The sequence below is a fragment of the Sinocyclocheilus rhinocerous genome, unplaced genomic scaffold (assembly GCF_001515625.1).
Source record: "Sinocyclocheilus rhinocerous isolate Xijiao unplaced genomic scaffold, SAMN03320098_v1.1 scaffold2050, whole genome shotgun sequence".
Lineage (NCBI taxonomy): Eukaryota > Metazoa > Chordata > Actinopteri > Cypriniformes > Cyprinidae > Sinocyclocheilus > Sinocyclocheilus rhinocerous.
The window spans coordinates 83,528-96,204 of NW_015661574.1; the positions used below are offsets into that span (position 1 = coordinate 83,528).

The 12,677-nt window shown below is 37.3% G+C and overlaps 1 protein-coding gene across 1 annotated transcript; it reads left to right on the top strand.

The window, feature by feature from the left end:
* Positions 1–3,267: 3,267 nt before the first annotated feature.
* LOC107726385 (nucleolysin TIA-1-like) lies at positions 3,268–8,346 on the top strand. The gene is made up of 11 exons (XM_016535942.1): positions 3,268–3,474; positions 4,186–4,282; positions 4,704–4,802; positions 5,833–5,887; positions 6,050–6,137; positions 6,237–6,312; positions 6,458–6,566; positions 6,752–6,850; positions 7,059–7,143; positions 7,222–7,357; positions 7,449–8,346. The coding sequence occupies exons 1-11, from the start codon at positions 3,434–3,436 to the stop codon at positions 7,596–7,598; spliced, it is 1,035 nt and encodes a 344-aa protein (XP_016391428.1). The 5' UTR covers positions 3,268–3,433; the 3' UTR covers positions 7,599–8,346.
* Positions 8,347–12,677: the final 4,331 nt, after the last annotated feature.

Below are 12,677 nucleotides of genomic sequence, written 5' to 3' on the forward strand. Positions count from 1 at the left end.
GTTCTTGTTCTTTATGAGAAGTGGTTTTATTTAATTTTAACAAAGGCATGTTGTGTGTCACCGCAGCTAAATCGGTGTCTATCATGATAAAACCTTAATATTAAACCTGTATAATGAGTTTGGAAATTTTATATGGTTGCCTAGCATATATGTCAGCATCAGAATCAAACCTTAAAAAAAATTGATGTGGAACAGGCACTTCGGATTTGTACTAGAGCACTGGTCTCAAACTCAATTCCTGGAGGGCCACAGCTCTGCACAGTTTAGCTCCAACCCTAATCAAGCACACCTGATCCAGCTAATCAAGGTCTTCAGGATCACTAGAAACTTCTAAGCAGGTGTGATTTGGAGCTGGTTGGAGCGAAGAATCATACAAACTGGGACATATTAAATAATAATGAATGCCCTTATAAATAAAGCATAATTGATCTACATTTGGCTTTATTGAAGACATCTAAACTGACGTTTAGAGCAGTTAACATGTCTCGCCGGGATGTCGGGGGAGCATGTGATAAGTCATAACGTAAAAGAATCACTGAATCGAAAGAACCGATTCGCCGAAATGAGTCGAACTTGCTGTCACCAGGGTCAGCGAATGAGCTGATAGGGGGCAGTAATCGTTCTCTTTCTCCAGGAACAGCAGCAGCTAAAGAAGAGCGCTCGCAACGTCGTTTGATGACGTTTCACGAGTAACGTCAGAGGAAGTTATTCCAGTAAATTCGCGTCAATTATTACAGTTTTGGGTGGATAGGAAATGCAAAGGCACAAAACGCAAGCCTCAGCCAGCTCCAAGTAAGCCCCATTGTGGCACTATCAGCTGTGCCACCTTGGAAATTCATAAAGCCATCATACGTGGAAAATCGGATTCAAGACAAGATATATTAATAGAAATTTTACAAAATCTGTATAGAATTTGCCAAATGAGACTTTTAGCAGAAAGGAAGATACGGTAATTTCTCGTCTGAGAATTGGTCATTCTGCCCTCGACAAATCACTTCAAATGATAGGGAAACATGGTTCTGGTCAGTGCAATAAATGTGGACTTCCAGAAACTATAGAGCATGTAATAATCAATTGTATGGCATATGAAAGGGAAAGAATTAAATTAAAAACTATTTAATTTCTGTTGGCATAAATTCTTTAACTTTGCAGAATATACTTAACAGTTCTTACAAAGGATATGAAGCTCTTGTTTGTTTGTTTTTGAAAGCAACAAAGTTATATAGAAAAATATAGAATTTTCCCGTTATTTTATTATTATTATTTTTCTGTCTCTTCTGATATCAACGCCTCACACTCCATCCCAGTAGGTGGCGGAATATGCACCTAAGCTGGTTTGCCAACCGCCATTAAACGTCAAAGAAGAAGAAGTCAGCTTGTGTTCAGGAGAGGAAGCAATGGTTTCCTCACGCTCGCATTTCAGAAGCTGACGGTCCTAAGATTGAGGATTTGTTTCCCTGTGTCAATCTGTAAGTGTTCACTGTTCATTTTGTAATGTGTTATGTTTGTTGGAATGTAATTAGCTTGTAACGGTGTATATAGATTGTTTGGAGGTGCATGCTAATAGTAGCACGGTATTTGTTTTTTGATAGATGGACCTTTTATGACTAATAGACTTTTATAGTCATGAAACGGAGTCATGTGGAACTGTTTCCAGCACGGTCTTTGGAATTGTGAACGTCTTGCGTGTTAAGCATATGCTTTTACACAGTTGACTCTCACGTGTGCTTTGTGGATATTAACATCTATCAGGCTCTTTTAAGAGCAGCGTTAGATTATGGTTGCCTAGCATATATGTCAGCATCAGAATCAAACCTTAAAAAACTTGATGTGGAACAGGCACAGGCACTTCGGATTTGTACTAGAGCGTTTAAATCATCACCGGTATCTGCGTTACAAGTTGAGACAGGAGAGATGCCTTTACGTATTAGGAGGATCAAGATCATGCTGGCGTATTGGATAAATCTACAAGGGCATAGCGGAGTACATCCCACAAAGGCCATCTTACAAGATTGTTCAGAACATAGTAAAAGTAATTATTACAGTTTCGGATGGATAGGAAATGCAAAAGCACAAAACGCAAGCCTCAGCCAGCTCCAAGTAAGCCCCATTGTGGCACTATCAACTGTGTACCACCTTGGAAATTCATAAAGCCATCTGTAGATATAAGCCTTCAACAAATGTTAAAAGAAAAATCTAAAATAATGCCACAGAGGATAATAGTTCAAAACTATATGGACCTTTATCAAGACAAACTATTCATATTTACAGATGGATCAAAGCAGCCAGAGACCGGCCGTACTGGGGCTGCTTTCTTCATTTCACATTATGAAATAGCAGTTAAAAAAAGAACAGCAGATCATTTATCGGTGTACACAGTAGAGCTTTTAGCAATTTTATTGGCATTACAGTGGTTGGAAGGAAATAAACAGAACCAAAATGTAATCATAGCTTCTGACAGCTTATCTGCTCTATCTAGTATTCAATCTGGGAAAACATCATGTAGACAAGATATCATATACCAGATATTCAACTTGCTTTTAATACTGTATGATAAAGGGCTGGATGTTTCCTTCCTTTGGGTTCCTGCTCATGTAGGGGTGGAAGGAAATTAGATTGTAGATATTCTAGCAAGAGGAGCAATAAAGCATGAAACAGTTGATATACAAATACCGTTATGTAGAACAGAAATCAAAACCATTATTAAGGGACATACAAACAAAACATGACAAGAATACTGGGACATAACTGATACTGGACGACATCTGTATAACATACAAAAACAAGTAGGCTTAAATAGTATCAGGCAGAGCAGGAATCCAAAGGAAGGAAAGATAATTACACGTCTTAGAATAGGTCATGCTGGTTTAAATCTTACATTACAGAGAATAGGGAAACACCCCACTGGTCTTTGCAACCACTGCAACACACAAGAGACAGTAAAACATATTTTATTAGACTGTAAAAGGTATGAAGAAGAAAGAAGGGAGTTAGAATCACAAGTTGGAAAACAAAACATGACAGTGGGAAATCTGCTAGGGAAAACAATGTCTAGGGAAATATATAATCTCCTAATGAATTATTTGAAAAATACTGGGATAAGTGAAAGAATTTAATAGAAATATATAGGGGGAAAAAAAATATATATATATTTTTTCTCTCCTTGTCCTTTCTTTCAAAGTACTGCCAAAGTACACTCCAGTCCAGTAGGTGGCGGTAAATGCACCTTTAAGTTGGTTTGCCAACCGCCAATAAAATTAAAAGAAGAAGAGCGCTTGCAACGTCATGTGACGACGCTTCATGAGTAACGTCAGAGGAAGTTATTCCAGTAAATTCGCGTTAATTTACAAGTTAAAATCACAGAAGCCTTATCCACTCGAGCGTTAAAACAGAGCAGTTTCTAATCAAAGCGGCAACCTTTTTACCCACCACCATGATGATGATGATGATGGACGAGGACCAGCCCAGGACATTGTAAGTGCTGCTGTAGTTTAGTCGGCCACTTTACGAAGCCAATCTCGTGTTTAAACACGTTTAGTTAAGCGGCGCCCAGGTCGCAAGCGCAGCAATCCAAACTTCAGATAATCAGCTCGAGAGTACGTTAAGTCCTTTAATTACTCTTTGTTATATATGAAGTGTGATATGGGCGTCCATGTTTTCAGTCCCTACAGCACAAGCCGGCTAACGTTACACAAACACCAAACTGGGGCAGCGGAACCGAGCCTAGCAGAGGTAGCGGTGAAGAATACACTGATTCCCTTAATATTATTTTAATTTATCAGGTTATGTCCAAATGGATGTACTAATCTGTCCACATTATGGCTAATTACGGTGCAGAAGAGGCTTTTGCCAGCACACAAGTTCCGTTTGTAGCGCTACGTTTCCGTTACCTAATGAGCTAACTAAAAAACACGCTTAAATGTTATCATATCCCCCACAGTTATCATATCCCCCATATTACACTTAACTCTGGTGTAAAATCTTGAATCAGATAGACAGCTTGTTTACTATATGTGGATTCTCTCATATATAGAAGCTTTGGATCATGTTAGCTGTTCGCTCTCGTGCGCTGAAAACGTGGCAGAAATGAAACCCCGCGGAATGTGAGGCTGGCGTGAGAGATGGAGGAAAAACGCGACGCATAGACCGTGTTTCTCAGTGTGCTGTGCTCTTCTGTGTTTTTAGGTATGTCGGGAACCTCTCCAGGGACGTTACGGAGGCCCTCATCCTGCAAGTGTTCTCCCAGATCGGCCCATGCAAGAACTGTAAAATGATCATTGATGTGAGTTGGGAAAAAAACCCATCTGAAATCCAGGGATTGTTCTGTAATGGAAACCCGGGGACTATTTTTTAAAGTGGCGTTTTTCAGTCCTGGAAAAGTCATGGAAGTTGGTAGAATCTCAAACGCCATAGAAATTTCTGTACTTTAATATATATTTCTAGCTATGTTCAGGTCTAGTTATTGCTCTTGTGTAGAGTAACATTTTCTTGCAATTAGTAATGTGCAGTTTGATCAAATTGTCATTTCAGTTAACAAAATGGTCTATGATCTAAATGATTCTGTAAAAAAAAAATCTTGTCCACTACTCACAAATGACTTTGAAAGGTCATGGAAAAATTCATTGATCAACAAGAGCGGGAACCCTGGACACCCGTAACTTACCAAGATCAGTGTTTGACCCAGTTAATTTTGTGTTTTTCAGACGGCTGGAAATGACCCATACTGCTTTGTGGAGTTCTATGAGAACAGACATGCTGCTGCAGCTTTGGCTGCCATGAACGGCAGGAAGATCTTAGGAAAGGTAAAATACTGCAAACGCACCCTCAAAAGTAGATTGGATATGGTTTGAAATTAAGTTACACCCCTTATATGAGCTATGTTAATGCGATGACGTGCTGAATATCTTTAGTTAGCGCCTTTATAGTGTGTTTACAGGTAAGTTGCTTTTAACCTGTGCATCAAATCTTTCTTTTAAATCCCTTTATCTCATCAATCATTTACAACATACAAGTCAATGTATATTGACCAAGGATTTACTCTATTTATGCTGTTTAAAGATTTTATTATTGTTTTATCTTTGGCATATTGCTGCTTTTACAGCTTGGAAAAAAGTAAGCTGCTGCAATATGACAATGCACAGTAAACAAGTCAAAAATAGACAGGGTTCATTGCACATGTTCATAGTGTTAGCTTATGGCTTTAACATGGTAATATTTAAATATAGCTGAGAATACTACAGTTGTATTGGTAGTTTCAAACATAATCGAATAAGCAAAAATATTTATCCAGAAAGTCCTTGCAACACAACAGAATCCTTTATTGGTCTATTGGGGTGCCTAATTACTTTGTCGTTTTTCAAATTCCACAAAGCATGTGGTGGTGTTCTTTTTTTTTTTCTTCTCTTCTTCAGTCATTTTTTGGGTACAAAATGAATACCCCCATGTATGTCAACATCTAACTTTGCTTTATCATCGTCTACACCTGTACCAGGCCTTCAAATTTAGCAAAGCCATGTCAAAAATATATTCAGTGCAAATATTTTATCCTCAACAGGTAAAGAAGGACCATTTGAGGAGTAATACAAGTTGATAATGTCACTTCTTTGTAAGTCTGCTATTTAGACTCTTTACTATGTAGAAAATAATTCCAGAGTTTTTTAATAGTCCCTTTTTCTTTGAACCTGAGTGATCACCAGGGTTTTTATTTTGTTGTCATCTTATTTCTTCTGCGTTTGGAGGCTCGCCATATTATGCGGCTAAGTAAGATGAAGATGATGTTTTATGCTGGTGCTTGTCTTAATCTGTCAGTCTCTGCTTTGCTTCCTCTCTTAGGATATGAAAGTTAACTGGGCCTCAATGCCGGGCAGTCAGAAGAAAGACACAAGCAGTAAGTGTCCTCTTGAATGTCGCTAATGGATGCATGTGCATGTTTGTTATATTGGCATATATAAGAGCCTGTGCGGTCAAACTGTAAAGCATGAATAGTTTTTCTCTTTTGCTTGATGGTTTATGAAATATCTAACTGTTTCTCCTCAAACCATTATTGTAGATCATTTCCACGTCTTTGTCGGTGACCTGAGCCCAGAAATCTCAACAGATGATGTCAGAGCAGCCTTTGCTCCATTTGGAAAGTTATCGTAAGTGGAATATTGTGTAATTCAAGTGCGATTTAAGCCTCATCTGAGCTGGATTGTCTTAACATTTGGATTCTTACTGAGTTCATGTGTTTGGTGCAGTGACGCCCGTGTGGTGAAGGATCTGGCCACAGGCAAATCTAAAGGATACGGTTTCATCTCCTTTATTAATAAATGGGTAAGAGTTTGCATGTTATTTGGTGTTAAGTGCCATGATGGCAATGTTATACTCTGTTGCAGCAGGATAACACAAATGTACATTTTTGTGTCTTTAAGGCTTTTTTGTTATTGATCAGTTTGATTGGTTTTGTTGCAACTGATAGGATGCAGAAGGTGCTATTCAGCAAATGAATGGTCAGTGGCTGGGAGGCAGACAGATCAGAACAAACTGGGCCACAAGGAAGCCATCAGCTCCTAAATCAAATAATGAAGGCAAGTCCGTTTAAACTGTATAATTTGACAGTTCCTTTGGTCTCTCATTTCTTGTCTTTTATGCAGTCAAGGTTTTTTTTATTATGTGAACCACCTGTTATGTTACTGGGTAGTTTTTCTTATTATTCATGTGTCATTTATTTGTGTTCTACTACTCTAAAATGTTCTCTCTTTTTGATCTATAGCAACCAGCAGCAAACACTTGTCCTATGAGGAGGTCCTGAACCAGTCGAGTCCTAGTAACTGCACCGTCTATTGTGGTGGCATTGCTTCTGGCCTGTCAGGTTTGTCGAAATATTGTAATTGTGCATGTGTTGTGAAAAGAATGTGATCTTTTAAGACATAGTCGATTTTTAAAAAGGATTTGCATCCTGTCAGTAAATGAATAAATGTCATTCAATTAAAAGGCTTTCAAGCAGAGCTAGATGAAATGTGTTTTGAAAGATTCATATTTTATATGATGTTTGAATGTGTTTTTCTCATCCACTGTAGATCAGCTGATGAGACAGACTTTCTCTCCGTTCGGGCAGATAATGGAGATCAGGGTTTTCCCGGAGAAAGGCTACTCATTTGTGAGGTATGTCATACTTTTTCTCTATGACTTTAAATCATTCACCTATGCATATACTTGAAAATTTAGCATGCTTTTTTTTAGGTTCGACTCTCATGAGGGTGCTGCCCATGCCATAGTGTCAGTAAATGGGACCTGCATCGAGGGCCACATTGTGAAGTGCTACTGGGGCAAAGAAACAGCTGATATAAGATCCATGCAACAGATGCAAATGCCCCAGGTACCCCTTAACCTTGTTCTTGACCTCTCAGAAACATTTCCTCTGCCCTATTGCAAACTCAAGTCTTACTGTTTCTCCTTTTCCACAACAGAATAAACCCACCTATGCGGCCCAACCTTACGGACAGTGGGGTCAGTCATACGGCAACGGTCAGCAGATGGGTCAGTATATGCCCAACGGCTGGCAGATGCCCACTTACGGCGTCTATGGTCAGGCCTGGAATCAGCAGGGATATAAATAAGTACAGATGTGGCTGACTAATCCCTCAGTCCAATCATTAAACCCCACTTCAGTGTGGAATCTGCCCAATGGGACTCACCATTACACCAGTTCAGGGGTTGTTGAAAGGGCTGCATTCAGCCCACTGTACATTATACTCAGTCCATTAACTTGGAAGGAATCCTGTCTTTTGTCTTTTTTGTTTTGTTTTTAGGCCCCAGGATTTTTTTGTTGTCAAATTTTCTTTTAAAAAGTACTGCATTTCGGGGGCTTTAATTGTCTAGTTTTGCAACAGATGGAATGTCTTTTCAATGTGTTGAATTTGCAGGCTCAATTTAGCTCACACCTCGAACGGTGTAGAAAGTTTGAGGTCTAATATACTGCACTCTTTGTACAGAGTTCTTGTCTCTAAAACTGATTTGTTCACAAATATTTTTCACTTTTGTTTTGTCAGTACATTTTATTTAAAGTATAAGAAAGTTTTCAAAAATTGAGATGCGTTAATCGAATATAAAATATTTTATCTCGTGACACCTAGTGATAAAGGTATTCTGCATTTATAGAGGCGATTATTCTGTGGCCTTGAGGTTTCAGGAACTTGATGAAGTTTTGGACAATTACTAAAGCTTTTAACAAGTTGTATTAACACAAAGGTGCAGAAAACATGCTTCCTTTTTTGTTCAATTTAAACGTTAGACTATTCATTTTGTAACATGGAATTGTTGGCTCAATTTTTAAAACTTTTTTTTTTCTTTCATCTTTTTACAAAATCATGTTTGCTCGGATCATTTGAGGGTGTGACAGCACAGCGGCTAATCAGCGTTAATGGCAGTGCTGCAGCCTCTTTGTAAAGATTTTTGTAATTCTGTGTAAAATGAGGTTGTGAATTATTTCTTTAAATCTTGTAAATTCAGGGTTTGTTGAACATCTGTAATATAATGATGCATGGACATTCTGAGCTCAATTCTTCTTACAATCTCTTGTAAAACCCATAAAAACGTGTTCATTAGAGTTACTGTGATGCGATCTTTCAGTGTTCCTCCAGTACTTCTTCCTCAAGAGTCACTGTTGAATTTACAAGCCAAAGACAGACAAAAACTAAGCAAGCTCTTGCATGCTTCCACCTTGCTGTGTTGAGATGCTGATTGTAATGTCAGTGTTTGGTGTAATATGGAAAGGTAAAGAAATGCGAGATACTCCTGGGTTTCAGCCACACGCTCTCGAATTGCTCACAAGGCCAGATTCTTTACCGGACACTGGTGTTTTTTCTCTTACCATCATTCTCTTTCTTTTTACTTACTGGGCCCCAACACTGAGTCATAAGGTAGATCAAATTGAAAGTAATGAGTAACTGTCTTTTTTCCCCCTCTTTTTTCTTCTGTGTCATGTAAATTTATCAACATAGTTATTTAATGTATCTTTTTCTATCTAACTGGGATTTTTTTTTTTTTTTTTTGTGGAAAAAGCTAGAGAGGTTTACTGTTATTTTGAAACACCCCGATTATATGCTTCCATCTAATGTTGTTCCAGTTACTATATTCCATGTGTAAAAACACTTAATAATAACCATTCAAAACTGCTTTCGGTTGTCTTGAGTGTCAATGAAAGAGTATTTACCAGTAATTCATGATGCTTTGTGGTGAAAGATGAGTTATGAAAGAGTGGGGTAAGATGTGTTTCTTTCTGCTATGGTCATTTAGTCAATATATATTTATACAGAATACATAATTTTGATCATAGGCGGAGCGTGTGTAAGGCTTAGCCTTCCCCTGGCCATGGGGTCTTGGGGCAAAAATGTCACTAAATTGGACCAAAATGCCCCTGCACAAACAAATTAAATCTATTACATCTGTTGCTAACAAAGTGTAAATGAATAAAAAGTGTCGACTGCGCATTAAATTAAGATCTGGGGGTCACAAGATGAATGTTTATACAAAATTTGATATCCCAATAACATTAATTTATATTCCTTTTTAACATTTTAAAACATTGAATGTCTGATTGTTAAAAAGATTTTCTTTTATTAAACTGAAAAATAAGATTCAACTTCATATTTAATATATACAAAATATAATAATCCACTTTGTTAAAAGCACATTTTTAATACTGAAGTATTCTGTCAGCCTGGAGTGCTTTGGTTGACACTTTGCTCTCAATAAAGACCACACAAAATGGCAATTTTAGATTTGTAGCAATAAAAGAACTTACCTCGTTTTCCTGTAAGGCTTAGGAAGTAGGAGAACTGTTGATGAACTGCCGCAGTTTCTCACTGTGTCATGGACTTAAGTAGTGTTGCCTACATATCCAATTTCATTTCTTTTCATTCTCCTGCAATGAAGGGTGCAAATACAGAAGTTTATCTAACTGTACTTATAAGATTTTTTTTAGCAATAATTACAGAGCACATGTGCACCAGCAGTTCAGTGCTGGTGCTTAGTGATGCTAGCTCATGCTAGGATGCTAATGTTTTACTTTGGAAAATACTTCACATGGGATCAAATGGAAGTGAAATCTGTCTACACAGCATCAGATGAAAGGACAGACTTATGCATTATTCAACACCATTTTGTAGTATGGGTAAATAAAGTGGGTAGTTGCAGTTTAAAGAATATAGTTTCTGTAATATAAGTCATTTTTTAAACCCTCCCTCCCTTTTTATAACTTACAGTAAATTATGCTCTTAGTGTAATACGTCCATTTTTTATGCACAAGCTGTTACACCAAAATTGGCCACTAGATGGAAATCTCACCCAACACTCTGATGGTGTCATCCAATATATTCTTGAATTTCTCAGCATGAAAACACATTCAATGGGCAAGAGCATCATGGGAAGAAAAAAAAGAAACAAACACAATCAATATTTCCTCAATTATGTTGTGAACAAAATATACTGTGCAATAGAGATTCATTATTTGTTCACAGCCTCCATCGCAAGTCAGTTTGTTCTACAGAAGGCCCTGTCTTCCTCCAATCATATTTTTGAATAGTTTGAGGTCAGAAAGAATGTAATAAGATTTGAATATCATGTATATGTTTGATAAGGTAGTTAGTGAGATGGGGCCAGTGAATGACTAGGCGAGACAACGAGGTGTCTTTGCTTTGAAACATCATTTGTCAGTCTGTCAGTGTGATTCAGTAGAATGTATGTGTTGCTAAGAACAAGGTGTCTTTAGTGCAAGCCATCATTAGTTAGTGTGTCAGAGCAGTGGTGTGGAATAGAGGGCTGGATTGACAGTCTGATAAATGAGGGCAGCTCCTCTCTCAACAGCACTGCTAAAAACAGACAGCGAGAGAGAGAGAAAAATGTCAGCAGATGAGTTACTGAGCAGATCAGAACTGACATAAATCAAATCTGTCCATGACTTGCTCCATCTTCTCTCTCTCTCTCGCTCTCTAACATCAGCTCTAAAATGCTCAATACATCATACCAGTCAAAAGTGAGAAAATTTGTACGAGAGATCTTGACTGATCTCTTGTACTATCCAGGTAAATGAGCTGAATTCTGTGTACAACGGATCTTAATTGCTGGATTCAGAGAGTGCGTCTGTGTGTGATTTGTGCTTCACACACACACAAAATAAAACATTATTTTTACTTTTTATTCCAAAATTGGGGGGATGTTGATGTTAGAGAGTATGAATCAGCCCTGCATAACAAAAGATGATGTTCTCAAACACATGTAAATTATCAGAATGAGGCATACCATAGACATTTATTATTTATTACAGATAATAATAATTCAAGAAAAATAATTACAACAATTAAATATTGTTAGTTATTTAATAAATATTAAATATTTCAATATTTATTAATTCATTATATAATTTATTTATATTTCATTCTTATAAATAAGGACATCTTCAAATTAAGGTTTTATCTGATCAGTACGACTACGTACACCTAAAGACACACACACTTTTTTAGGCAAGAAAGCTCATTTAAATACATCTTGTTAAACATAAAACTGAATGTAAAGACGTGTTTTGATTTTGATAAGAGATAGTTAATTATTAAAAATCCATATAAATAAATTCTCCTTATCTGCCCATTCCAACAAACACTTGTGGTTCATGCACTTATGCATGACATGTGGTCTTCTCCTGTTGTAATCTGACAATGTCAACTATTTTAATTCTGTTTTAGTTTTGTGTAAGAACCATTCCTCCAACACTCCAGATGTATAAATGGAAAATGATATGAGTGAGCAGATTAAAGAGAGAGAGATGAAGAGGCTATTGTATGTGTTACTGCTGTCCAGGAGGTTCCTCTCCATGTAGCCGTGTGTTTGAAGACTGTATCTGCACGTGTGTGACAGCTCACAGCAGAGGCTGACACAAAATAAACATGTTACAGTAATTAACCTTGACAGGCTCAATGCGGCTTCCAGCAGCAACTTACTACTAATGATACAATTAATTTATAATTAAGGCACACTGTATAACCAGAAACAGAGAGAGAAAAAGTGTGAACTCTTTTATACTTGAAAATAGCCCCTCTCATTCATAGACTAGAGTCACACAGTCAGCATTTGGATGGCCGTATTTACAAATTTTTCTCATTTCCGCTCAAATAGCACTGTACATATCACAGCAGACAGATGTGGATTGAACAAGTTACCTCATGCAAACGCTTGTTAATGACTTGACACACTAGTTGTGTTTCTGTTCTTATAGCACATATCAACTAAACTCACTTTCAAAATGCAGCCAACAGTGACTTTGGCTCTTTTATAACTAGACAGAGTGGTTGACTGCTGGTAGATGACATAACTACACTATCTGTTTCCCAAATGTATTTCTCTCCAATGATTACCATTCAAAATTCTGACAAAATAAATGGATGTCACATTGACTATAGAGAAAAGGTTGATGTCTACTTTTGTGTTTGTGTTTTTTTCTTCATATCATGTTATTTTGCACTATTTTCATTTTATTAAAAAAAAGTTGATTCTCTACCTTTGTGTTTTTTCATATCATGTTATTTTGCACTATTTTCGTTTTATACTCAGTCTATCATCTGATACCTGCGTTTTGGAGGGCCCTCTGCTGGTGAAACAAGGCATTACATTGGACTGTAGGTTGTATTGACTATTGAAGGCCA

Coding starts and splice junctions, on each gene's coding strand:
- LOC107726385 (XM_016535942.1), top strand. CDS start 3,434: ATGATGATGATGATGATGGACGAGGACCAGCCCAGGACATT. Junction 6,851..7,058: donor CATTGCTTCTGGCCTGTCAG/GTTTGTCGAAAT, acceptor CATCCACTGTAG/ATCAGCTGATGAGACAGACT. Junction 7,358..7,448: donor AACAGATGCAAATGCCCCAG/GTACCCCTTAAC, acceptor TTTCCACAACAG/AATAAACCCACCTATGCGGC.